General features: G+C 47.0%; 1 protein-coding gene across 4 annotated transcripts in view; it reads right to left on the bottom strand.

Moving 5' to 3' along the window:
• The window catches only part of OGT (O-linked N-acetylglucosamine (GlcNAc) transferase), an 83,783-nt gene that overhangs the window by 30,982 nt on the left and 24,978 nt on the right, over window positions 1–27,823 (bottom strand). For 3 of the 4 annotated variants that reach the window (XM_077826323.1, XM_077826324.1, XM_077826326.1), the window contains 7 exons: window positions 20,524–20,719; window positions 18,988–19,128; window positions 18,572–18,672; window positions 18,244–18,397; window positions 18,035–18,136; window positions 17,088–17,267; window positions 15,931–16,089 (listed from right to left, as the gene is read on the bottom strand). In XM_077826323.1, the coding sequence (XP_077682449.1) occupies window positions 15,931–16,089; window positions 17,088–17,267; window positions 18,035–18,136; window positions 18,244–18,397; window positions 18,572–18,672; window positions 18,988–19,128; window positions 20,524–20,719 (1,033 nt within the window). The remainder of the gene's footprint in view (window positions 1–15,930; window positions 16,090–17,087; window positions 17,268–18,034; window positions 18,137–18,243; window positions 18,398–18,571; window positions 18,673–18,987; window positions 19,129–20,523; window positions 20,720–27,823) is intronic. The other variant, XM_077826325.1, reaches the window with a different exon arrangement.

Here is a 27,823-nt window from a genome sequence, read left to right as displayed (position 1 = left end):
AAGGGACTTGGGGAACAAGTTTTCAAAGTATATATGAAGGTTTAGGTTAATTAAGTCAGCTGTCAGTGTTTTGAACTCAAAGGGATGTTGTGACCTGGGGAAGTGTCAGTCTGTTCTGACTGATCTAGTAAATAAAGCGTCTTTGCGAATAAAACCAACATTCAAGTATTTTGGCTTTAAGTAAAAATCTCACAATACTTTACAAAGGTAGGAAGTAACCTTATTTTGCTAGAGACATTAAGTTACGTGCTCAGTCACACACTGAACTTGTGACATAGTTGGGAATGGAACTCAGATTTGAGCTTCAGTCCACTTTAGCCATTAAGTGGTACTGTTTCCTTCATACTAGTCTAGTTTACTCTAAGTATTAATGTAGGAAATGGAGGTTCCTGTTCCACGAAGAAGGATTGGTAGGAAAAGATGGGATCCACTTAACGAAGAGAGGGAAGAGCATCTTCGCAGGCAGGCTTGCTAACCTAGTGAGGAGGGCTTTAAACTAGGTTTGCTGGGGGATGGAGACCTAACCCCTGAGGCAAGTGGGGAAGTGAGATACCAGGAAGAAACACAAGAAGGATGCAACAGGGGAGGCCTCCCAATTCATACTGACCAAGTAGGGCAATTGGCTAGTTATCTTAGGTGCTTGTACATGAATGCAATTGGAAGTCCTGGCACAGTAAAGGAACTATGATGTGATTGGTTTCAGAGAAGCAGCTGTGTTAGTCCGTATCCACAAAAAGAAAAGGAGTACTTGTGGCACCTTAGAGACTAACAAATTTATTTGAGCATAAGCTTTCGTGAGCTACACCTCACTTCATCGGATGCATATAGTGGAAAATACAGTGGGGAGATTTATATACACAGAGAACATGCAACAATGGGTGTTACCATACACACTGTAATGAGAGTGATCAGGTAAGGTGAGCTATTACCAGCAGGAGAGCGGGGGAGAAAAATGTTTTGTAGTGATAATCAAGGTGAGCCATTTCCAGCTGTTGACAAGAACATCTGAGGAAGGGTGGGAGGGAGTGGGGGGAAGAGAAATAAACATGGGGAAATAGCAGTTGACAAGAACATCTGAGGAACAATGGGGGGGGGGGGAATAAACATGGGGAACAGATGGACATCATACCAAAAGGACTGACAGTAAAAAATCCATTACAATCTACATACCACACAGACTATGCTGACAGCTTGTGCCACACACTCTCAAAGAAACTGCGGAATCACCTAATCAACATCCTCTACAGCAAACAGGGAAAGATTAAGAATGAGCTCTCAAAAATGGATACTCTCATAAAAAAAACAACCTTCCACACAAACTTCCTCGTGGCTGGACTTTACTAAAACTAGACAAGCCATTTACAACACACACTTTGCTTCTCTACAAAAGAAAAAGGACACTAAACTTTCTAAACTACTACATGCCACAAGGGGCTACAGCAATGGTTCCCTCAACCCACCCAGCAATATTGTTAACCTATCCAACTATACTCTCAGCCCAGCAGAAGCAGCTGTCCTATCTCAGGGCCTCTCCTTCTGCCCCTCCAACCCCATGAACATGATACAGTTCTGTGGTGACCTAGAATCCTATTTTCGACGTCTCCGACTCAAGGAATATTTCCAACATACTAATCCACAGAGACCTTCCTACCAACACTACAAAAAGAAGGATTCTAGGTGGACTCCTCCTGAAGGTCGAGACAGCAGACTGGACTTCTACGTAGAGTGCTTCCGCTGACGTGCATGGGCTGAAATTGTGGAAAAGCAGCATCACTTGCCCCACAACCTCAGCCGTGTGGAACACGCCATCCACAGCCTCAGAAACAACTCTGACATCATAATCAAAAAGGCTGACAAAGGAGGTGCTGTTGTCATCATGAATAGGTCGGAATATGAACAAGAGGCTGCTCGGCAGCTCTCCAACACTACTTTCTACAAGCCATTACCCTCTGATCCCACCGAGAGTTACCAAAAGAAACTACAGCATTTGCTCAAGAAACTCCCTGAAAAAGCACAAGATCAAATCTGCACAGACACACCCCTGGAACCCCGACCTGGGATATTCTATCTACTACCCAAGATCCATAAACCTGGAAATCCTGGGCGCCCCATCGTCTCAGGCATTGGCACCCTGACAGCAGGATTGTCTGGCTATGTAGACTCCCTCCTCAGGCCCTACGCTACCAGCACTCCCAGCTACCTTCGAGACACCACTGACTTCCTGAGGAAACTACAATCCATCAGTGATCTTCCTGATAACACCATCCTGGCCACTATGGATGTAGAAGCCCTCTACACCAACATTCCACACAAAGATGGACTACAAGCCGTCAAGAACACTATCCCCAATAATGTCACGGCTAACCTGGTGGCTGAACTTTGTGACTTTGTCCTTACCCATAACTATTTTACAATGTATACCTTCAAATCAGCGGCACTGCTATGGGTACCCGCATGGCCCCACAGTATGCCAACATTTTTATGGCTGACTTAGAACAATGCTTCCTCAGCTCTCGTCCCCTAACGCCCCTACTCTACTTGCGCTATATTGATGACATCATCATCTGGACCCATGGAAAAGAAGCCCTTGAGGAATTCCACCATGATTTCAACAATTTCCATCCCACCATCAACCTCAGCCTGGTCCAGTCCACACAAGAGATCCACTTCCTGGACACTACAGTGCTAATAAACGATGGTCACATAACCACCACCCTATACTGGAAACCTACTGACCGCTATTCCTACCTACATGCCTCCAGCTTTCACCCCGACCACACCACAAGATCCATCGTCTACAGCCAAGCTCTGCGATACAACCGCATTTGCTCCAACCCCTCAGACAGACACCTACAAGATCTCTATCAAGCATTCTTACAACTACAATACCCACCTGCGGAAGTGAAGAAACAGATTGATAGAGCCAGAAGAGTTCCCAGAAGTCACCTACTACAGGACAGGCCTAACAAGGAAAATAACAGAACGCCACTAGCCGTCACCTTCAGCCCCCAACTAAAACCCCTCCAACGCATTATTAAGGATCTACAACCTATCCTGAAGGATGACCCAACACTCTCACAGATCTTGAGAGACAGGACAGTCCGTGCCTACAGACAGCCAGCCAACCTGAACCAAATACTCACCAGCAACCACATACCACACAACAGAACCACTAACCCAGGAACCTATCTTTGCAACGAAGCCCGTTCCCAACTGTACCCACATATTTATTCACAGGACACCATCACAGGGCCTAATAACATCAGCCACACTATCAGAGGCTCATTCACCTGCACATCCACCAATGTGATATATGCCATCATGTGCCAGCAATGCCCCTCTGCCATGTACATTGGTCAAACTGGACAGTCTCTACGTAAAAAATAAATGGACACAAATCAGATGTCAAGAATTAAACATTCATAAACCAGTCGGAGAACACTTCAATCTCTCTGGTCACGCGATTACAGACATGAAAGTTGCGATATTACAACAAAAAAACTTCAAATCCAGACTCCAGTGAGAAACTGCTGAATTGGAATTCATTTGCAAATTGGATACAATTAACTTAGGCTTGAATAGAGACTGGGAGTGGCTAAGTCATTATGCAAGGTAGCCTATTTCCCCTTGTTTTTTCCTACCCCCTCCCCTCAGACGTTCTTGTTAAACCCTGGATTTGTGCTGGAAATGGCCCACCTTGATTATCATACACATTGTAAGGAGAGTGGTCACTTTGGATAAGCTATTACCAGCAGGAGAGTGAGTTTGTGTGTGTGTGGGGGGGGGGGGGGTGAGAAAACCTGGATTTATGTTGGAAATGCCCCACCTTGATTATCATACACATTGTAAGGAGAGTGATCACTTTGGATAAGCTATTACCAGCAGGAGAGTGAGTTTGTGTGTGTGGGGGGGTGGGGGGGGGGTGAGAAAACCTGGATTTATGTTGGAAATGCCCCACCTTGATTATCATACACATTGTAAGGAGAGTGATCACTTTAGATAAGCTATTACCAGCAGGAGAGTGAGTTTGTGTGTGTGTGTGGGGGGGGGGGGGTGAGAAAACCTGGATTTATGTTGGAAATGCCCCACCTTGATTATCATACACATTGTAAGGAGAGTGATCACTTTAGATAAGCTATTACCAGCAGGAGAGTGGGGTGGGAGGAGGTATTTTTTCATGCTTTGTGTGTGTATATATAATAAGATCTTCTACACTTTCCACAGTATGCATCCGATGAAGTGAGCTGTAGCTCACGAAAGCTTATGCTCAAATAAATTGGTTAGTCTCTAAGGTGCCACAAGTACTCCTTTTCTTTTTATGATGTGATTGAAATAACAGGGACTTGGTGGGGTAACTCACATGACTGGAGCACGGTCATGAATGGGTATGAACTGTTCTGGAAGGACAGCTGGGGGAGAAAAGGTGGAAGAGTTGCACTGTATGTAAGAGAGCGGTATGATTGCTCAGAGCTCAAGTATGAAACCAGAGAAAAGCCTGTTGAGAGTCTTTGGGTTAAGTTTAGAGGTGAGAGCAACAAGGGTAATGTCATGTTGGGTGTCTGCTACAGACAATCAGATCAGGAAGATGAGGTAGATGAGGCTGTCTTCTGATAAGTAACAAAAGTTTCCAGATTGCAGGCCCTGGTTCTCATGGGGGACTTCAATCACCCTGACATCGGCTGGGAAAGCAATACAGCAGTGCACGGACAATCCAGGAAGTTTTTGGAGGGTGTTGGGGACAACTTCCTGGTGTAAGTGCTAGAGGAATCAGCTAGGGGCCGTGCTCCTCTTGACCTGCTGCTCACAAACAGGAAAGAATTGGTAGGGGAAGTAGAAGTGGGTGGCAACATGGGCAGCAGTGACCATGAGATGGTTGAGTTCAGGATCCTGACAAAAGGAAGAAAGGAGAGCTGCAGAATACGGACCCTGGACTTCAGAAAAGCAGACTTTGACTTCCTCAGGGAACTGATGGACAGGATCCCCTGGGAGGATAATATGTGGGGGAAAGGAGTCCAGGAGAGCTGGCTGTATTTTAAAGAAGCCTTTTTGAGGGAGCAGGAACAAACCATCCCGATGCGCAGAAAGAACAGCAAATATGGCAGGCGACCAGCCTGGCTTAGAGAAATCTTCAGTGAGCTTAAACACAAAAAGGAAGCTTACAAGAAGTGGAAACTTGGACAGATGACTAGGGAGGAGTAAAAAAATATTGCTTGAGCATGCAGGGGTGTAATCAGGAAGGCCAAAGCACAACTGGAGTTGCAACTAGCAAAGGATGTGAAGGGTAACAAGAAGGGTTTTGACAGGTGGTCAGGGAAAGTGGCAGGACCATTACCGAATGGGGGAGGCAACCTAGTGACAGATGATGTGGAAAAAGCTGAAGTACTCAATGCTTTTTTTGCCTCGGTCATCACAGACAAGGTCAATTCCCAGACTTTGCTGCACTGGGCAGCACAGTATGAGGAGGAGGTGAACAGCCCTCAGTGGTGAAAGAACAGGTTAAGGACTATTTAGAAAAGCTGGACATGCACAATGCCATGGGGCCAGATGTGATTGCAGAGCCATTGGCCATTATCTTTGAAAACTCGTGGTGATCAGGGGAGGTCCTGGACGATTGAAAAAAGGCAAATATAGTGCCCATCTTTTAAAAAAGGGAAGAAGGCGAATGGGGGGGGGGGGGCGGAGGGAGGGGACCACGGACTACAGATCGGTCAGCCTCACCTCAGTCCTGGAAAAATCACGGAGCTGGTCCTCAAGGAATCCATTTTGAAGCACTCGGAGGAGAGGAAGGTGATCAGGAACAGTCAACATGGATTCACCAAGGGCAAGTCATGTCTGACCAACCTGATTGCCTTCTATGATATGAGAACAGGCTCTGTGGATATGGGGAAAGCGGTGGACATGATATACCTTGACTTTAGCAAAGGTTTTGATACGGTCTCCAACAGCATTCTTGCCAGCAAGTTAAAGTATGGATTGAATGCATGGACTATAAGGTGGATAGAAAGCTGGCTAAATCGTCCAGCTAAATGGACAGCGATCAACAGCTCAATGTCTAGTTGGCAGCCGGTATCAAGCAGAGTGCCCCAGGGATTGGTCCTGGGGCCGCTTTTGTTCAACATCTTCATTAATGATCTGGATGATGGGATGGATTGCACCCTCACCAAGTTCATGGATGACATTAAGATGGGGGGAGAGGTAGATATCCTGGAGGGTAGGGACAAACCTAGACAAATGAGAGGATTGGGCCAAAAGAAATATGATGAGGTTCAACAAGGACAAGTGCGGAGTCCTGCACTTAGGACGGAAGAATCCCATGCACTGCTACAGGCTGGGAACAGACTGGCTAAGCGGCAGTTCTGCAGAAAAGGACCTGCGGATTACAGTGGACAAGAAGCTGGGTTTGAGTTAACAGTGTGCCCTGTTGCCAAGAAGGCTAACAGCATATTGGGCTACATTAGTAGGAGCACTGCCAGCAGATCAAAGGAAGTGATTATTCCCCTGTATTCAGCTTGGTGAACCCACATTTGGAGTATTGGTTCCAGTTTTGGACCCCCCACTACAGAAAGGATGTGGACAAATTGGAGAGAGTCCAACGGAGGGCAACAAAAATGATTGGGGGGTTGGGACACATGACTTATGAGAAGAGGCTGAGGGAACTGGGGTTAGTCAGTCTGCTGAAGAGAAAAGTGACGGGGGATTTGATAGCAGCCTTCAACTATCTGAAGCGGGCTTCCAAAGAGGATGGAGCTAGGCTGTTCTCAGTGATGGCAGATGACAGAACAAGGAGTAATGGTCTCAAGTTGCAGTGGAAGAGGTCTAAGTTGGATATTAGGAAAAACTATTTCACTAAGAGGGTGGTGAAGCACTGGAATGCTTTACCTAGGGAGGTGGTGGAATCTCCATCCTTAGAGATTTTTAAGGCCCAGCTTGACAAAGCCCTGGCTGGAATGATTTAGTTGGGGTTGGTCCTGCTTTGAGCAGGGGGTTGGACTAGATGACCTCCTGAGGTCTCTTCCAACCCTAATCTTCTATGATTCTAGGTTACTTACCTGTAACTGAAGGTTCTTAGAGATGTGTGGTCCCTATCACCTTCATGTGGAATATCATGCATGCGCACCACATGCCTGAGTCCAGAGAATTTTATTAAGCAGTACCCATTGGTCCGCTAATGCGCGGTTCTTCTCATGCTCCAAAATGAGGTTATAAAGGGTGATGTAGACAGACATCTTTTCAGTTCCTTCTCTTACGCAAATACAGGTATAATCCAGCACCAGAGAGAATGGAAGGTGGGTAGTGGAATACAGATAGGACCAGAGATCTTGACCCCTTGATCTCTCTGCTATGAAAACAAATGGTTAAGGTGTCTAATAGTTTTTGTTCTTGGTAGATAAAAGGCCAGTACTGTGACGCAGCAGGGAGGGGGGAGTGTTGACCTGGGAATGTGGTAGGTGAGTTTCACTGGGGATGGGACACCTAAGAGCCTGTAACCTGAGCCAGGAGGGGGAGGTATCACCTCTGCCCGGGGAACTGGACAAAGGCAGCAGTAGAGAGCCTGCTGGGGGGGGGGGGGGGGGGGCTGGCTTTGGTTTCAGTTTGGTGCTGGGTGGTGGAATGCAGGGAACCTCAGGGCTGGGGTCTAAGCTCCCTGCCCCCCAGAAGGACTTGACTGAGGGGTCCTGGTTGTACCCACAAGCTCTGTTTTAGACTGTGTTCCTATTGTCCAATAAATCTTCCGTTTTACTGGCTGGCTGAGAGTCACAGTGAATCCCAGGAAGAGGGGTGCAGGCCCCGGACTCCCCCACACTCCGTGACAACTGGTGTTAGCGGTGGGATGTACTGCACGCCGTGAATGGCACTTCCTGAAGTAAGTGACTGGGGAACAGTAAAACAAAGGGGGATTGACAGGGACCAGGCGTACTGAAGATACAGAGAGAGACGGTTTCAGGGGGCAGTTAACCCCTGGGAGTGTGTGACCAGAGAGAAAGACTTTTGCAGTAACAGGGTCCCCCGGGGGATTGTAGAGAGCGGCCCTAGGGGCGGAGGAGTCTGTAGCTCGACCCTGGCAAAGAGGTGGTGACCTCAAGAAGGAGGAGGACTGGCACCCTAGGGATTCTTCCTGGAAACCGTGGAAAGCTGCACAGGCCTGCGAGTGGCCAGCAGGGAGATGTACGCTAAAAGCCTTAAGCCGTGACCTGGTGGAGCTGTGCAGGCAGAGGGGGCTGCGCATTGGAAGGTCCACCAAGGAACAGCTGATTGCCCAGTTGGAGAAGGATCGCTTGGATGACCCGATTCCTGTCCCTGAGGAAAGCCTCCCAGTGGACGCAGCGTGGGCCCTGGGGCCTGACTGGGCTGGGAGGGATCAGACTGCTGCCGAGAACATCCCGAGACCCTTCCTACCTATGCCTAGGGGAGGGGTTGGGGGAAGCCCAGCGAATACCGAGGGCACTCTGACCCCGGCAGCCAGCAGGGGATCCTCCCGGCGGAGCTCCCCATCCCTGGAGTGGAGGCAGCTGGAATGGGAGAGGGAGATGAAAATGAGGGAGCTGGAGGATCATGAAAAGCAGCATCAGCATGAGCGGGAGGAGAAGGACAGGCAACGTCAGCATGAGAAGAAGGAGAAGGAGAAACAGAAGCAGCATGAAGAGAAGCAGAGACAGCATGAACTGGAGCTCGTCAGGCTGAGGAGCAGTGGGACCCAGGCTGCGGTGAGTGAGGGGGGACCCAAGACTGTGAGGAGCTTTGATAAGTGCTTCCTGGCCCAGCGGAAGGAGGGGGAGGACATAGATAGCTTCCTGACGGCCTTTGAGAATGCCTGCGAGATGCACAGGGTTGACCCGGCAGACAGGCTCCAGTTTCTCACCCCCTTACTGGACCCCAAAGCCGTGGAGGTGTACAGCTGAATGAAAGGGGCGGAGGCAGGGGACTATGAACTGTTCAAAAAGGCCCTGCTCCGTGAGTTTGGGCTGACCCCCGAGATGTACCGGAAAAGGTTCCTGAGTCAGCATAAAACACCCGAGGTCACATACCTACAACTGGTCAACCGAATGCAGGGATATGCCCGCAAGTGGACAGCTGGGGCCCAAGCTAAAGAGGACCTGCTTGACCTAATTCTACTGGAGCAACTGTATGAACAGTGCCCTTCCGACCTGATGCTATGGTTGGTGGACAAAAAGCTAGAGAACCCACAGCATGCAGGGCAGCTGGCCGACGAGTTTGTGATCAGTCGGTCAGGGGGTAGCAGGGAGGAGTCCCAAAAGAACAGGCCCCCCACGATGCAGAGAGAGAGAGAGAGAGACAGACACCATGGGCCCAGCAGGGAAATATGGACAACACCCTCCCAAAGGGGATGCCTGGAGTCAGGACCATCTGACCTCCTCGAGGGGACCAACGTGACATGAGCTGCTATCACTGTGGCCAGAGAGGCCACATACGGACCCAGTGCCCCAGGCTCAGGGACAGACTGAGCAGACCCAACTTACCCAGGGTTAACTGGGTACGGACCCAGCTGGACGAGGGGCAGATGGCCTAGGCAAGGGGGGCTGCCAGCTTACCACCTGCTCAGGAGGGAAGAGGACCCCAGGCCAGCTCCTCCAGAGCGCTGGATGCTCTGGACTCAGAATTCTTGGTTTACAGGGTGGGCGCGGGGCTGTCCCTCCGGAGAGAGTGCCTTGTTCCCCTGGAGGTGGATGGGAGGAAGGTCAATGGATACTGGGATACAGGCGCGGAGGTGACACTGGCCCGGCCCGAGGTGGTGGCCCCAGATCGGGTGGTGCCCAACACCTACCTGACCCTGAAGGGGGTGGGCGGGACCTCATACAGGGTGCCCATGGCAAGGGTACACCTGAAATGGGAGGCCAAGGAGGGCCCCAAGGATGTGGGGTGCACCACCATTTGCCCACTGAGGTATTGATGGGGGGGCCTAGAGGACTGGCCAAGCAACCCCCAGACTGCCCTGGTTGTAACCCGTAGACAGAGCCAGCGAGGGGCACTGTGCCCCGACCTCGGGAAGGGTACCACACCGGAGGCGCAGGACCCTACCCTGGTGGGGAGGGAGTGCCGAGGGGCATGGCTCAGAGAGGCTGTGGCCTCAGACCCAGCCAGTGAGAGGGAACCAGGCCCCATCCCTTCCCCAGCCGCTGAGTTCCAGGCCGAGTTGCAGAAAGATCCCTCCTTGCGGAAGCTCAGGGACCTGGCCGACCTCAGTGTGGTATGGACCATGAGGAGAGGTTGCCAGGAGAGGTTCCTGTACAGAGAATGGGCTCCCCCAGGGGAAGTGGAGTCCTGTGGGATCAGGAGCTGGTGGTCCCCCAGAAGTAGCGCCGCAAGCTACTGTACCTGGCCCATGACATCCCCCTCTAAGGGCACCAGCGAATCCGGCGCACCCAGCAGAGATTGCTACAGAACTTTTACTGGCCAGGGCAGTCTGGGGGTGGCCTGGGGTCTTTACCTCTGTCTGGCAGTATTGCCGATCCTGCGACCCCTGTCAGAGGGTGGGGAAAGCCCGGGACACGGGGAAAGCGGCTTTGAAACTTTTGCCCATCATAGAGGAACCTTTCCAGAAGGTGGCCATGGACATAGTGGGACCTCTCAGCAAGACAACCCGGACGGGAAGAAATACATTCTGGTGGTGGTAGATTTTGTCACCCGCTACCCCGACGCAGTGCCCTTAGCTTCCACTGAAGCCGACACCGTGGCAGATGCGCTCCTGACCATTTTCAGCCGAGTGGGGTTCCCCAAGGAAGTCTTGATAGACCAAGGATCCAACTTAATGTCAGCCCTGCTCCGGTGCTTGTGGGAGAAATGTGGGACCCAGCACAACTGGGCCTCAGCTTATCACCCCAGTCCAATGGGCTGGTGGAGAGGTTCAATGGGACGCTAAAGATGATGCTTGAAAACCTTTATGAACCAGCACCCGTGGGATTGGGACAAGTACTTACCTCACCTGCTGTTCGTGTACAGGGAGGTACCCCAGGAGTCTACCGGATTTTCGCCTTTCGAACTGTTAAGGAGGGTGAGGGGCCCCCTGGACCTGATGAGAGACTCCATTGGGAGTGGCCTTCCCCTCCCATTCGAGTCAGTGGTGGAGTATGTCCTGATCTTCTAAGAGAGACTTGCTGAACTCATGGGCCTGGCCAGAGAGAATCTGGCCAGAGCCCAGAAGAAGCAGAAGGTCTGGTATGACCACACGGCGCAGGCCCGTGCCTACGCCACCAGGGATCAGGTGATGGTGAGAAAGAACAAACTACAGGCCGCCTGGGAGGGCCCTTTAAGGTTGTCAAGCAGCTAAATGAGGTAAACTATGTGGTGGAGCTGTCTAACTGGGCGCACCGCCGCCAGGTGTATCATGTGAATATGATGAAGCCATATTATGCCGGGTGGAATGTGGTGTTGGCCGTGTGTGGACATTGGGAGGAGCAGGGAGATGACCCTTTAGTGGATCTATTCCCTGGGACCCGAGCTGGTTCACCCCTAGAAACAATACCCCTCTCGGATCAGCTAACCCCTGCCCAGCAAGCTGAGATCAGGGGGGTGCTGCATCCGTACTGACAGCTGTTTTCCAACCAGCCTGGACGCACTAATCTGACTGTCCACCCAGGTGCAGACAGGATCGCACCCGCCGATAAGATGCTCCCCCTTTCGGGTCACAGGGAAAACTGCTCAGGACCTGGAAAGAGAGGTCAGGGACATGCTGGCATTGGGGTGATCCAGCCATCTGCCAGCAGTGCTGGTCCCCAAAAAGGAAGGGTCGATCCGGTTCTGTGTGGACTATCGGAAACTCAATGCCATCACTGTATCTGATGCCTACCCCATGCCCAAGCCTGATGAGCTCCTAGACAAACTGGGAGGAGCTCGATACCTTACCACCATGGATCTTACAAAGGACTACTGGCAAATGCTGCTGGATGCAGATGCCCAGCTGAAATCGGCCTTTATCAACCCTCTGGGGCTCTATGAGTTCCTGACCCTGCCTTTCGGCCTCAAGGGAGCACTGGCCACCTTCCAGAGCCTGGTGGATCAACTACTGAAGGGGATGGAGAGTTTTCCAGTGGCGTATATTAATGACATCTGTGTCTTTAGCCAGACCTGGGAGGACCATGTGTCCCAGGTTAGACAAGTGCTGGACCAACTCCAGGAGGCTGGGCTGACCATAAAAACGGAGAAGTGCAAGATGGGGATGGCTGAAGTATCTTACCTGGGCCATCGGGTGGGGAGCAGCCACCTAAAGCCGGAACCAGCTAAGGTGGAGGTGATCAGAGACTGGCCCACTCCCCACACCAAAAAGCAGGTCCAAGCCTTTATTGGGTTGGCAGGATAGTATAGAAGGTTTGTGCCCCGCTTTAGCGCCATAGCCACCCCCATCACTGAGCTATTCAAGAAGGGGAAGCCAGACAAGGTGGTCTGGACCGAGCAGTGCCAGGAGGCTTTCCAGGCGCTGAAGGAGGCTCTGGTCAGTGGCCCAGACCTGGCAAACCCAGATTTTGACAAGCCCTTTATGGCGTTCACCGACGCCTCAGATACGGGACTGGGGGCGGTGTTAATGCAGGAGGATGAAAAGGGGGAGAGACACTCCATCGTGTACCTGAGCAAGAAGTTGCTACCCCAGGAGCAACACTATGCGGCCATTGAGAAGGAGTGCCTGGCCATGGTGTGGGCCCTCAAGAAACTAGAGCCATATCTCTTCAGGCGACACTTCACCGTGTACACCGACCACTCTCCCCTGACCTGGCTGCACCAGATGAAAGGAGCCAATGCCAAACTCCTGAGGTGGAGCCTGCTCCTGCAGGACTATGACATGGACGTGGTCCATGTGAAGGGAAGTGCTAACATGATAGCGGATGCGTTGTCTCGGAGAGGGGGCCCTGAACTTCCCTAGGTCACTGGTCAGAGTGATCCCGCTCAGTTCAGTCGCGAAGGGGTGAGAGATCTGACACAGCAGGGAGGGGGGAATGTTGACCTGGGAATGTGGAAGGGGAGTTTCACTGGGGATGGGACACCTGAGAGCCTGTAACCTGAGCCGGGAGGGGGAGGTAACACCTCTGCCCAGGAAACTGGACAAAGGCTGCAGGAGAGAGCCTGCAGGGGGAGTTTTGGTTTCAGTTTGGTGCTGAAACACAGGGGTCTAAACTCCCTGCCCTGCAGAAGGACTTGACTGAGGGGTCCTGGTTGTACCCACAAGCTCTGTTTTAGACTGTGTTCCTATTGTCCAATAAACCTTCCGTTTTACTTGCTGGCTGAGAGTCACAGTGAATCCCAGGAAGAGGGGTGCAGGCCCCGGACTCCCCCACACTCTGTGACAAGTACCCTTTGGACATCCAGAGAACGAAGCTGCCTCTATTTGTTAGAAGACAAAAAGGTAAGTGGATGGTTTGATGCATGTGAAACTCTGAAATTACTTTAGCGATGAATTTTCAGTCGGGGAGTAGTGAGACCTTTTCTTTATGGAAGGTAGCATACGTCAGATCTGCCATGACTGCTCCCAGCTCACTGACTCTTCTGGCTCATGTTGTGGCAACTATAAAGGCAACTTTCATTGAAAGATGACACACAGAACATGAGAACACAGGTTCAAAGGGAGGACTGGTGAAACGACAGAACAAGACTGAGGTCCCACTGGGGTATGAGGTTCACCAAGGATGGGAAGGATCGAAGAAGTCCCTTCAGAAATCTAGCTCTTGCAGAATGAGTGAAGATAGTATAATTGTCAACAAGGGAATGAAAAACACGGATTACTGTCAAACGAACCTAAAGGGAATGGTGTCTTAAGAGTAAGCAGATATTCCAGAACAGCAGGAATCCCACCAGATTCTGGAAATAACTGGAAAAGACTTTCATCTACCTGATCATTACCTGGTAGAATCTTTTCTGCTTTGATAGAGAATGGACCACACACAACCCTGGAACATGAGTATCTACATCCGATGCCTGTTCAAATACCAGGTCCTGAGTTGCAGCAGTTCCAGGTTGGAGTGCCTGAAGTTGATCTTGGGTGTTAGAAGGTTGGGAAACAGGTGGATGTTTATGAGTGGAATAGCTAGGAGCTTCACTAGATCCGAAAACCAGAAACATATCGGCTAGTTAGGTGCAATAAAGAGGACTCAAGTGCTGTTGTGATGGATTTTCTGTAGGACTTGTGGTATTAATGGGATTGGAGGGAAGGCATAGCTGAGGTGATACCTCCATGGTAGCAGAAGGGCATCTCCCTTTGAATCCCTGCCTCCACTGTTCTAAAGCAGTATAGGGGAAATCTGCTGTTCACCTGTGAGGCAAAAAAGGTCTCAAGACTGTTCCCCACTGAGTAACCTTGCCCAGGACCGAATTGGGAATCTCCCACTCATTGTCCATGGAAAAATGCCTGCTGAGACTGTTCACTAGGGAGTTCTGCACATCTGTCAAATATGCTGCTGAAAGGGTTACGTGATGGCTGATGCACCAATTCCAAAAGCTGACTGACTAACAAAGGAGAGATCTTGTTCCACTCTGATTGGTTTATATAGCAGCCAGTTATAACGTCCTATGTTATCTGGTTATGACAGGACAGCATGAGTGGGAGGAAGGCATTGTAGGCACAACAGACCACCTCTCAGTTCAGTAAATTGATATACATCCTGGACTCCCAAGTGGTCCAGATGCCTTGTGCAGTATGATTATTCATATGAGCTCCCCAACCTAAAAGGGAGGCATCAGTAATCACGGTTACATTGGGTGTTGGTGTGATGAAAAGGATCCCCACTCAAACTTTTTCTGCCTTTGTCAACCAGACAAGTCCAGAGGAGCCTCGGACAGAATTGTCATTTTGGCACTGATGTTGCCCCTCACTGGGGAGCAGATGCACAGGTTTGCAGACAATGGAGATGAAGCCTAGCACATGTGCATGAGTGTGACAGGTGTGTTCTGACTGAAGTCTGGGGCCTATGGATGACCTGGTTTATGAGAGCACCCATGACATGGAATGTCTTAATTGGTAGAGGAATCAACCACAGCAAGAACCTAAGTCACTCCTGTGAAGTTTATGGACCTTATGGGAGATGATCAACATGGACTTCTCTTTTTTGATGCAAACTTCTAGAGAAGGAAGGAAGTAGGTAAAACAGGAAACGGGTGCGGACCAATGGATGCTGCTTACTAAATGTGTCTGGGCTCAGGGGCATGATGCACATGCGTACAGGTGTGGAATACACATAGGGACTATCACTTGAAGAAGCCATTTATGCCAAAAATAATTCAGAAAACTGCCAATTTTTAGGAGTAGATTTATACTTACTCCGTTGGGAGTGACTGAATATGTGCAACTGTACATCTCATTTCCAGTTTCAATTACAAATGAATAGCCAGGACTCCTGAAGCTGGTGAGGATCCCTTGATAGAAATAACCCAGGAGGGAGAGTGTAGTGGTCATATCTTCTTGAAAATGGTATATAAGAATGTGCAATAAATATTAAGTAGTAAGTGTGACTGGGGCAGGCAGAGTTTTAGACAGACAGATGTGCAGCTACTGTTCGGTAGCATTACTGGGTATCCCGATCCTGTTGAAACACAGGTCGTGCAGACAAATGAGAAAGGATGAAAAAATTTAAAAGATTAAATGGGGAAGACCCTACTAGAACATATCTTGGGACATACAACACAAAACATGCCTTGAGTACTCCCCATGATTAACAGCTCCTCCCTTATTTCTCTCTAGTTGAAGATGGGATGAATCTCCATGTGGAGTCTTTCACTGCCACTTCATAAATGGAAAGATGAGCTGCTACTGGGGTATAAGAGACACCTCCTGCTCCAAAAGGTGATACACCAAGAACTGCCAGGAAAGAGGAAGAGACCTCAAACCTTCCGCATAACCATGTGCTTTACCTTCCCTAGGTTACCCAGGGAGCCTCTATTAGCTGTATTTAAAACTTTCAGCATGCTATTTATGTTATGTTCTCTTACCTCAAATTTGTCAGGGTTATGCATTCCTGGGATTGACTGCATTAGGTGGGAGGTTGGATGATTTCCAAAATCAGAGCTCACGTAGCCAACACGAAGCCGGCCTTCACTGGCCTTCAAGTCCTTTGGATGCTCATATGGTGGCTTGTGAAGGACATTGATCTGGGAATCAAATTCACAAGACTTTGAGACATCATAAACTTTAAACAAAATTTGAAGCGGCAAAAGCATAGATAGTAAATAGGATAGACTTTCAGAATTACACAGTTTTATTATTTTCCCCATAGTTAAGTTTCTATGCTAGTGCATTGATGAAGTTTCTGTTTATCACCCAATAATGTTTGAAAACCACATCTGACCAGTTCCCAGATTTCAGGTAGACAGTTGCACATTTGTTGCTCACACAGGCCAAGCTGTGTGTTATCCAAATTTGAGTCCAAATGGAGGCCTGACTGAGTGTAAAGCTTGTTCTATACAACCTCTAGTTAAAGAGGAAAGCCATGTATCAAAATTTGATCAAAAGATTAGTGTACTAAGGGAGCAACTGGGTCAGTCACTAAAGGGCTGCATGCAGGCTGATGAATATTGAGTGCACTGAACTGGCAACACGATTAGGCAATGGAGGAGAGAGCAGATGATGTCAGTCTAAGCAAAAAGCTGAATTCATCAGTTCTAAAAAGAGTCCCACCCTATGGGTCCACGGTCAGGGTGGAGATGAGGCAGAGGATCAGATACTGAGGGAACAACATAGGATTCTAAAGAGACAAGGCGGGTGAGGCAATATCTTTCATTGGACCAACTTCTGTTGGAGAGAGAGAAAAGCTCTCCTGGGACTGACACAGCTACACCACCACTGCGCACACAAAAGAACTCTGTCAGATTTGGGTCAGGAAGGAGGAATTGTCAGAGTAAGAGATTTTGGCGGTGATTGTTACTGATGGCTGTTAAATCTGACTGACCTCTTCCCAATACCAGAGAATACCAAACTGCACAAAACCAGGAAGTGAAGAGACCCATCCATCTCAACAAGGTGGTAAATCTGAAGCCTGAGAACGTCTATTTTAAAACTGGCATTACATACCTGAATATAACTGACCAATGCACAATCTGTTCTTCCTCAAGTATAACCAAGTACATGGAAAAGTCTTCAAAGTTCCTACCTTATCCAAACAGAGATTTCCATGTCTCTCAGCGATAGCCTTCCTAAAGCTGTGAGAAAGGGGGTACAGCATGCTGTGATGAGGGTGGACAGAAGGCAGTCTATTCTTCTCCAGCTGATCAGCTACAATGCTGACCAGCTTTTTCATTCTTTCATCATAATCCGTCCAGTCACAGACAATCTAAAAGGAGAAACAAAGGAACCAGGGGTCACCTAATGAAATTAATAGGCAGAAGGTTTAAAACAAACAAAAGGAAGTACTTCACACAATGCAGTCAACTTGTGGAACTTGTTGCCAGGGTATGCTGTAAAGGCAAAACTACAATGGGTTCAAAAAAGAATTAGCTAAATTCATGGAAAAGAGTTCCATCGATGGCTATTAGCCAAGATGGTGAGGGATGCAAACACATGGCTCTGGATGCCCCTAAGCCTCTGACTGCCAGATGCTGGGACTGGATGACAGGTGATGGATCACATGATAATTGCCCTGTACGGTTCATTCCTTACGAAGCATCTGATAGTGGCCACTATCAGAAGCCAGGATACTGGGCTAGATGGATCATTGGTCTGACCCAGCATGGCCATTCTTATGAAAAATTGAATGGCTGGTTAGAATACTTTAAACAACTGCACTTGACCCAGGTCAGAGCTTTGAGAAGCTCTGTTTACATGGGACTGTGATTAACATTTCTTCCATTCCAAGAGATAAAAAGGTACTTGAAAAGTATTTTAATAACCATTACAGCTCACTTGTATTTCAAATCACCTATGACCCAAGCACAGTTCTGTAAGAGAAAATAGTTCCATAGTCTTATTTTCTTATTTGACTAAGACTTATTTCTGCTCCTTTTAAAATATATACACTGGATCCTTGATATGTGGTTAGTCCTGGATATTTACATTAGAATAATCTCCAAAAGAATTACGGTCAGATCTCTCTCTTCTCACCTGCAAGCAGTGGGCTAAGTTGCAATAAGCATCTGGGAAATCAGGTTTCAGTTTCAGAGCAGTGCGATAAGAAGCAATGGCTTCTGGTATGTTCCCTGAATCCTGCAAAAAGCAGAGACTAAATCAGCAAGCAAAAGCAGATTCAGGAATGAGTTTGCCAAATGCATCACCGTGTTATTAAAAAAATAAAGCCATGAACATGGCTGTACCTTGTGAATAGAAGCCAGGTTACTGTGGGCATCAGCAAAAGCAGGGTTTATCTGGATGGCACGGGTGTAACATTGTAAAGCTCCCTGAACATCCTGCATCTCCTTTAAAGTATTCCCCATATTTGAATAAGCATCTGCAAACGTGGGGCTGATTCTAAAATTAAAGAACACACCATTCATTATCCACAGTACAAGTTGTCTGTCCTCTAAGAATGCCCGTCCAGACTGCTATTCGATTATTGGTTTGCATAATAGTTATAAGCCATTTTCTAAATGACTGTAGAATTCCTGTCACTAGTCTCAGAATTTTAGAAAGCAAAATTCTTACCTAATAGCCTCTTTGTAATGCATCAGAGCCTCCTGCAGCTTTCCTTGCTGCTGCAGAACACTTGCTAAATTTGAATGGGCAGCAGCAAACTCTGGGAACACCTATAGGAAACAAAAGAGAGTTAGTTTGCCCCACAGATCTTCCAAGGACATCACATTGCAGAACAGTTAGAAGTGAGTTTCTGCTTATGCCCAAATAAATCTGTTAGTTTTTAAGGTGCCACTGGACTCCTCGTTGTTTTTGTGGATACAGATTAACATGGCTACCCCTCTGATAGTTGTCCGTTGTTGTTCTCCTTGGCAAAATCAATCAAATCTTAAACAGAAGTACCACCTCCTCTATCTACTTCTTTATCGAATACAATCCACCCCTCATATGTTTCCACATCCTACCCTCCTCCTTATATCCAAATGTACCTCAAGAGCTTTTCTGTATAGGCGAACAGCCTCCTCAATGTTTCCCTGTTCTCGCTTGATGTTTGCCAGGTTATTAAGTGAGTCTGCATGTGTGGGGCACAGACGAAGAGCTGTATTGTAACATTCTTCTGCTTCAGCAACCTTAGAAACAAATGGAATTGTGTTCAAGCAGTACTTAACAAAATAAACAAGGAAATTGCTGTTTGACATATTTCTGTAACAACACTGCTTAATGAGAAAGTCACACTACATCCTAGGGGGATTCTTCAAGACTGCATGCCCGCAGAACACCGCCCACCCCCTCCCCAGATTACCTGTGCTTCCCTGCAGAAAATGAGCATGGGTGCAGTTTCTTTTTTTTTTTCGGGGAGGGGTTTGTCCCCACAGAGGCGAGACCTGGGAGGCACACATGGTTATGTGCCACTGCCCACCCACCCCCATTTCTGCAACTGCAGAGCTGCCCAGCTAAAGGAGTCTGCATCTTGGCTCCAATGACTCTGCAGCTGAATACCACCTCTTGGGTCCTAGCGCCAGTTGTGCTCCCCTTCCGTGTGCTGGGAGCTTTCCTGTTTTCGCTGCAACCATGAGTGCCAGCGGTGGAGCGAAGGGGGGCCGGGGGGAGAGGTAGGGGAGAAGGAAAGGGGGGTGGGGAGGAGAAGAAAAGGGATAGGGGAATTGCGGGGAGAAGCCGGAGCCCAGCATAGAGCATCCCCTCAGCAGCAGCTGGCGCTCCCCGCTTAAGGAGGCCTATCAACCATACACCCGAACCCCTCAGACAAGTTCCCCCCCCCCCCGACACTTACCCCACTGAGCCCCAACCAGCTGCACCTGGACCTCCCTACTAAGCTCCCCACACTCAGATCCCTCCGTCAAGCCCAATCTCCCCACACCCAGACCCCCCTTCCCCCCGTGAGCCCCAAACACCTTCATCAGGATTCCCTGCCGTCCCACTGCCCCTGCACCCAGAACTCCGCAATGAGCCCCTGTGCATCCAGATCTCCCACTGAGTCACCCGCACCCAGATTGCCCCACAGTAAGCCCCTCCACACTTTGATCCTGCCCACCCACAGCAAGTGCACCTGGCACAGATGGGCAGGACCCTGTGGTGTTTCTTGGGCAGGCCCAGCTCTTGCACTGTGTCAGGGTTGGGTGCAGCCTCACTGCCGAGGCCCTGTCCTGAGGGAGGTACAGCCTTCAGGGTGATCTCCCACCTCAAAGCAGCCAGTGGCCTGTGCTCCCAACTGCCATGCTGGAGCCACATTTATTTATTGACAAAAAATTTGCAGAATTTTAAAATACTGTGTGCTTAATTTTTTGGTGCATAATTCCTTCAGAAGTAAATGTGTCTACCTTTATAAGCTTTGAGGTGGAGATTTTTTTACTCTTATTATTTCTCCTACAAGTTGACAAGCAAATCAAACACACACTAAAGGCAACATCCCACCTTAAAGTTCATTATCATTCAAGGCATTGAAATAAGTATCAGCCGAACCTCTTAAATATAGTAGACTGCAAGAAAACAGAAATGCTCCTTACACTGCCTTTCTCCTTTAGAGCATTGGCCAGATTACAATAGGCATCAGGGAAGTGTGGCTGTAGCTCAATAGCACGTCTGTAGGTGTCTATTGCCAGATCTATCAGTCCTTGCTCATAATACACACAGGCCAGGTTGCCATGCACAACTGCATGATTAGGACTCAGACTCAAGGCTCGTAAGTAGGCTGCTACAGCTCTGTAATGAGAGATGTGTGGTTAGTGTTCACATGGCCTATGTAAGATGACAGCAGAAAGTTATTTTTACATTTAACTTGGTCATAAAGGTAACCTACATAGACGAGAAAATAGGGTTTGTGCCTTTTGCTGCTTTGAGGTCAAGGCATGAAAAGTCTTGTCTACCCTGTAAGAATAAGGGCAACTGGAGAAAAAGAAGGATTATGACATTACAGAAACTAAAAGTGAAACCCATCTGAGGAGACAAGTGATTTATTCAGACTGTTTAAAAAGCTTTGCTTGCTTTTTTGTGACATCTATTTAATTAACAGACTTGGGAGAATGACACTCTGCTCCCATCAGTTAAGAGCCAAGAGAGCTTCTAATCCATATTGCAGTCATCAACAAATTCACGCACATCTCCAACCCCCAACAAAAAGGACTTGAAATCCCTAACATTTCTGAGGTAGACACACAAAAAACCAAATTCCCCTCACAGGTCTCCTGTGTATCAAACTAAAAAAGGATCAATTCCCCCTTCCCCACCTTTGCAAGTCATCTGTAAAGAAAAAAAAATATAAAACTTTAAATATATTTCTACAACATTAAGAAAAATCAGTTGTGAATGTAAGGATCTCTAAAAGAAAGTAATACATACAGAGATGTTTAATTCATGAAAACAAGATTTCTGTGGCCAGCTAAGTATCAACTCTACAGAGCTAATGTGAAAAGGAACAAGGTGTTTAATGGACAAACTATGTAGCTGCTAGAAGTGGTCTAAGATGTTGCCCTTCTACACAAGGAATGCCTTCCCAGGCCACTACCCTTTTTGTGCAAATCCCTCCTCAAGCCCCCTTTGCCCATGAAACTAGGAAGAGTGTCATTTATACTGAAGATCCACACATAGATTATTTTTCCATAATGCTCTTGCCGTAAATAACCTTGTATTCTTCTGGTTCTCATCCCTGTTCCTTCTCATATACCCAGCCCCTACTGTTTTGTTACCTTCCCTTTTGTTAAATAGGTCAAGTTAAAATTAGACTATGTTTTTCAGGACAGAGTCCTTGTGATTAGTCTACAGTGTGCAGCTTTTAGCACATTTAGCATATTATATTTCTTGCCTTAAGAGGTACCCTGATCCAAGAGTATCTTCTCTTTTGCACACTAGTCCTCCTAAGGGGTATGTTTTACTTTTGCAACAATGCTACCTCAGCAGGTTTTTGAGATAATGTAGCCAAGCTCAGGCCATCTCATCAGCCAACTTTACAGACTGTTTCCAATAGAGTCCCTTTGCATTATTTGCTTTATCTTACATTTATCTACATTGTATGTGAATAATCCCCACGTGGGATGAAATAAAGTGTTCTTTGTGCTTGTGATTACTTTTACTTTAGCAGCTATGCGTCACAGGAGATCTTGCTTTAAAAATGCTACTCTGACCTTTACAGCAAATGTATTTTGTCAAAATATATCAATTTAACACAACAAAGTGTTAAATTATGGCAAAGCATTCAATCTTATTATTGTATCTCATCTTTCCATTATTCTGCCTGCTCATCCCCAACCCATGTGTCATTCCTTGCTCTGTTATGTCTAATTTAGATTGTAAACATGTATTAAGAATCTACCTTTTTTATTTGTCTGAAGATCATGCACACCCGTGCCTCTATATAAATAAATGTGGCTAAGAATCTTGATTCCTAAAAAATACATTAATTTAATAATGCATTTACACAGTGGAACAGATCACCAAAAGGTAATCAACAAATCAGATATCTTTCTAAGAAACATGTTCTAATTTAACCACATATTATGGAGCTTCATATAGGAATTACTGGGTCAAATTCTAGGATCCGCATTGTGCGGGTGGCCAGAATAGAACATAATGTGCCTTTCAGGCCACCTATGAAATTCAAAAGCTGCAAGTCAGTCAATAGAAATTATAACCCTATTTATGAATTCACACACAGTATGGTACATAGCACTAAAACACCACAACCTGGCTCTTTTTCCAGGAAAAAATCATGGACTAAAATTTTAGATTTATGTGTTCAGATTAACAATGATCGCACAAAACTAAAATGAGATTTTAGGCAGGTCAATGAAGACATCCATGCAAATGTGTTGCAGCAGCCACAAATACTGCAATACATATGCCAGAGAATATAAAAAAAATAGATAAAAGATTCTCAGCTGAATATAGTGCTCCATTTTAGTTGTCCTACCTCAGAAGTGGAAGAGTGTGCAGAGAAGAGCAGTAGCAAGAAGGATTTGAAGGTCTGGAATTAAGTTGATATAAAAAGCATATCAAATAAAATGGTGGACTATTTATCCTTTTCCATAAACCAGAAAAAACAAACAAACAAGGCATTCAAAATGAAGAAGGCTGAAAACTGAAAAAGAAAAAGCTGATGGCTATACAGGATTAAGGAACTCCCTTCCTCCTAAATCCAAAGTGATCTGAAAGTGGAAATATTTTATAAGCGGCTGGCCAGCCATCAGGTACAGGCATTGTTGAATGAGAGGTCCCAATTTTTTTTTTTTTTTTGACATGGCAATCATACATAACAACAAAGCTACCATTCTGTGCGCTCTTCCCTGATCTTACAGCTCACAAATTTCAATCTGCGTAGTTAGAACTGGAAGACAGAGCCATCCTAAAGGCGCCACCATAATCCAGGAACCACCTTCCCAGTACTAGTCAACTTGCAAATTCCTAGTTCGGCCTTTCAGAAAGAAACATCTCTGGTTACAAGTGAACAAATAACTATCTATGGTACTTATGGACCCCTCACCACACTAGTATGAGGGTATCACAATCTTTAATGTATTTATCCTCACAACACCCTCTGAGAAGTAGGGCAGTGCTATTTTCCCCCTTTTACAAATGGGAAACTGAGGCACGGTGGTTTTTCCCAAGGTCACACAGGGAGTGTCTGAATGGAGGAGAGAACTGAACCCAGGTCTCCCAAGTCTGAAGCATGGAAAGGGCAAATTCAAGGAAGACCAAAAATGTTCTGCATAAAGCATCAACTCACATCTGTGTTATCACGCTGAAATTAAAACAAATGCGCACCAGCAGTCTGTCTTGTCCAGTATTCTGAGACAGAAGTCTGTACTGGATTCAGCAGTTATGGAATAAACAGTCCTCACAGAAAGTTTCTTCCTAGCCCCCATTTCTTCCTAGCCCCCCTTCCTTATGCCTTGAAACACAAGGGTTTATATCTGTTTTAAAAAAACCACCAAGAGTTTTAAGTCCTAACTTTTGTACCTCTGGATGGTCTCACTATCCACATCAATTCTGAAACTATTTAAAATTCTACACTCTTGCCTTCAACAGTATCCTGCGACAGTGAAATAACTGTGCCTTGCACATAACAGTATTTCCTTTTATTAGTTTTAAGTGTGCTGGCAAGGTTTTATTGAATTCACATCTCCTCTCATAATTACGCAGTCCCAATCTGTTAAGTCTTCACTTATAAATTTCTCTAAGCCTTTTAATCACTTATCACCAGCTTCTGAGCCCCCGGCCACTAAGTTTTATTACACCATTTTGAAATAGGCTGTCCAGAACAGAACACAGTATTCCAGAGGCAAGAATACATTTGAACTCTAAAACATATCTTCATAATTATCCTAACACCATTTTCTTTTTTGATAACCATTGCACATTGAGTGTCCAAAGATTGCCAAGTTATTTTTTCAAGTTTTTACATTTAATTTAAAGCCCAATAAGGTCTGAATATGAATAGATCAAATTATCCCTCCTAAATAGCATTGAAATTCACTGACAGTGAATTTAATTTGCCATCATCTTGCCCATTCATTAAGCTACATTAGATTGCTTGGTCTTCTCTGGTCTTGATTAATTTAGTAATTTGTGTCCTCAAAGATTATCTACCATTTTAACTCTGACTCTTCAAGATGACCACGTCTATGGATCCATACAGCAGGAAAAATGTTTATCCTCAGCAACTGAACTTCGAAGTTTCCAGAAAGCATTTGTACTCTGATTACATGTTCATGCATCCAATCTGAGGAAAAGGGGCAGAAACCACTCCCTCACCAGTCAGGTCTTTCAGTGTAATCACTAATTTACTGTAAGGAGGATGGCAGAGAACAGATTCCTGAAGGCAACCTTGAAGAAACATATACTATGCTAATTAACTATTCTTTAAACATGGCAAATTGTTTAAAAAATCCTCAGACTCCATGGCAACTGTGAGGAAATTCTGTTGTCCCAAACTGAGAACTTCATCAAGGCTAAATCCAGAGTAATGTTGCATGGAAATATGGATGGATTGCAGGTAGCAGACCTGAATATCTCCACAATGGTGACATTTCTGAAACATGATATGGCTGTGTTAGATATTGTGGAACATGTTCTAACTTGGTACTGAAACTCCCACTGGTCCACAGCAAGAGAGTATGCTGAATAATTCACTGCCACAGTGCCTGGATGAAACTGGATTAACTTCAATGCTACAGACCCTCTCAGGGTCCGCATGTCCAGTAAAAGGCCCAGCACAAGACCAAATCTGATGATTAGGGTTGTATGTTCTGACTGAGAAATTGCTCCTTTACCAAACATTGTGCCACCACACACAGACCAAGACAATGGACTCTGCCTCAGACATTAAGACTTGCTTCTGATGAACAGGGATGAACTGGGAGTGAATCTGAAGGTGGAAGGCAATTTGGGTAAAAGTGATCACGAAATGACAATTTCACAATTCTAAGGAAAGGAACGAGAGAGCAGCAGAATAAGGTCAATGGACATCAGACAAACTCAGCATTGGTAGGTAAGGTCCTGTGGGAAGAAAAATTTAAGGGATAAAGGCATTCAGGAGAGTTGGCAGTTGCTCAAGGAGATAGTATTAAAAGCACAACTGCAAGTTATCCTGATGAAAAGGAAAGACAGGAAGAACAGTAAGAGGTGAATATGGCTCCATCAGAAATGAAAAATGAATCCTACAAAAACTGGAAACATGGACAAACTGTTAAGGCATACAAAAAAAATAGCACAAGCATGAAAGGACAAAACCAGAAAGGCTAAGGCACAAAATGAGTTACACCTAACAAGGGACAAAAGGTAATAAAAAGAGGCACTTTAAATATATTCAGAGCAAGAGAGACAAAGGGAAACTGTAGGTCCTCTACTTAGTGGGAAAGGAGAGCTAATAATGGATGATATCAAGATGGTTGAGGTATTTAATGCCTCTTTTGCTTCTGTCTTCACTAAAAAGTGAAATGGTGACCAGATACTCAACACAATATTAACAAGGGGGAAGGAATGCAAGCCAAAATAGGGAAAGAACAGGTTAAAGAATATTTAGATAAGTTAAATACAAGTCCGCGGGGCCTGAGGAAATTCATCCTTGACTACTTAAGGAGCTAGCTGAAGCAGTCTCAGAACTAAACACCAATTATCTTTGCGAACTCATGGAGGACACATGATGTCCCAGAGGACTGGAAATAGGCAAAACAGTACATATCTTTAAAAAGGTGCATAAAGAGGACCTGGAGAAATATAGATCAGTTAATCTAACTTCAATACCTAGTAAGGTACTGGAACCAGTTATTAAACAATTTGTAAACATCTAGAGGATAACAGGGTTATAAGGAATCGACAGCATGGGTTTATCAAGACTGCATCATGCCAAACCAACTGAATTTCCTTCTTCTTTGACAGGGTTACTGGCCTGGAGGACAGAGAAAATGGAGTAGATGTGATATACCTTAATTTCCATAAGGCTTTTGACACAGTCCCACTTGACATTCTCATAAGCAAACTATGGAAATACGGTCTAGATCAGTGGTGGGCAAACTATGGCCCATGGGAGCATCCTGCCCGGCCCTTGAGCTCCTGGCTGGGGAGGCTAGACCCCAGCCCCTCCCCTGCTGTTCCCCCTCCCCTGTAGCCACCCGGGCAGCATGGCTTGCACCTGCGCAGCTCCCAGGCTTTCCAATAAGCCAGTCCTGCCGCTCTGAGCGGAATGGTAAGGGGGCGGTGAGGGTTGGATAAAGGGCAGTCAGGGGATGGGGAGCAGGGGGGCAGTTTGATAGGCATAGGAGTCCCGGGGGGAGGGGGAGGGAGGCATGGGAGTCCCAGGGGGAGGGGGGCTGGATAGGGGTCAGGGAAGTCAGGGGAGGTTGGATAGGGGGTGAGGGTGCAGTTAGGGGCGGGGGGTCCCGGGAGGGGGGCGGTCAGGAAACAAGGAGCAGGGGGAGTTGGATGGGTCGGGGGGGGGGGGGTCTGAGGGGGAGGGGCAGTCAGGGAGCGGGAAGTGGGAGGGGACGGAGGCCAGCCTGTTTGGGGAGGCACAGCCTTCCCTACCTGGCCCTCCATACAGTTTTGCAACCCTGATATCTAGATGCAGTTACTATAAGGTGGGTTCACAACTGGTTGAAAAAGACTACGCAAAGAGTAATCACTGTATGTAAGGGAGCAGTATGACTGCTCAGAGCTCCGGTACGAAACTGTAGAAAAACCTGAGTGTCTCTGGATTAAGTTTAGAAGTGTGTGCAACAAGAGTGATGTAGTGGTGGGAGTCTGCTATAGACCACCGGACCAGGGGGATGAGGTGGATGAGGCTTTCTTCCGGCAGCTCACGGAAGCTACTAGATCGCATGCCCTGATTCTCATGGGTGACTTTAATTTTCCTGATATCTGCTGGGAGAGCAATACAGCGGTGCATAGACAATCCAGGAAGTTTTTGGAAAGCGTAGGGGACAATTTCCTGGCGCAAGTGCTAGAGGAGCCAACTAGGGGGGGCGCTTTTCTTGACCTGCTGCTCACAAACCGGGTAGAATTAGTGGGGGAAGCAAAAGTGGATGGGAATCTGGGAGGCAGTGACCATGAGTTGGTTGAGTTCAGGATCCTGACGCAGGGAAGAAAGGTAAGCAGCAGGATACGGACCCTGGACTTCAGGAAAGCAGACTTCGACTCCCTCAGGGAACGGATGGCGAGGATCCCCTGGGGGACTAACTTGAAGGGGAAAGGAGTCCAGGAGAGCTGGCTGTATTTCAAGGAATCCCTGTTGAGGTTACAGGGACAAACCATCCCAATGAGTCGAAAGAATAGTAAATATGGCAGGCGACCAGCTTGGCTTAATGGTGAAATCCT

The sequence above is a fragment of the Eretmochelys imbricata genome, chromosome 9, assembly GCF_965152235.1.
Source record: "Eretmochelys imbricata isolate rEreImb1 chromosome 9, rEreImb1.hap1, whole genome shotgun sequence".
Lineage (NCBI taxonomy): Eukaryota > Metazoa > Chordata > Testudines > Cheloniidae > Eretmochelys > Eretmochelys imbricata.
The sequence above is the reverse complement of the archived record's forward strand: the minus strand, read 5'-3'. Positions and strand labels throughout refer to the sequence as shown.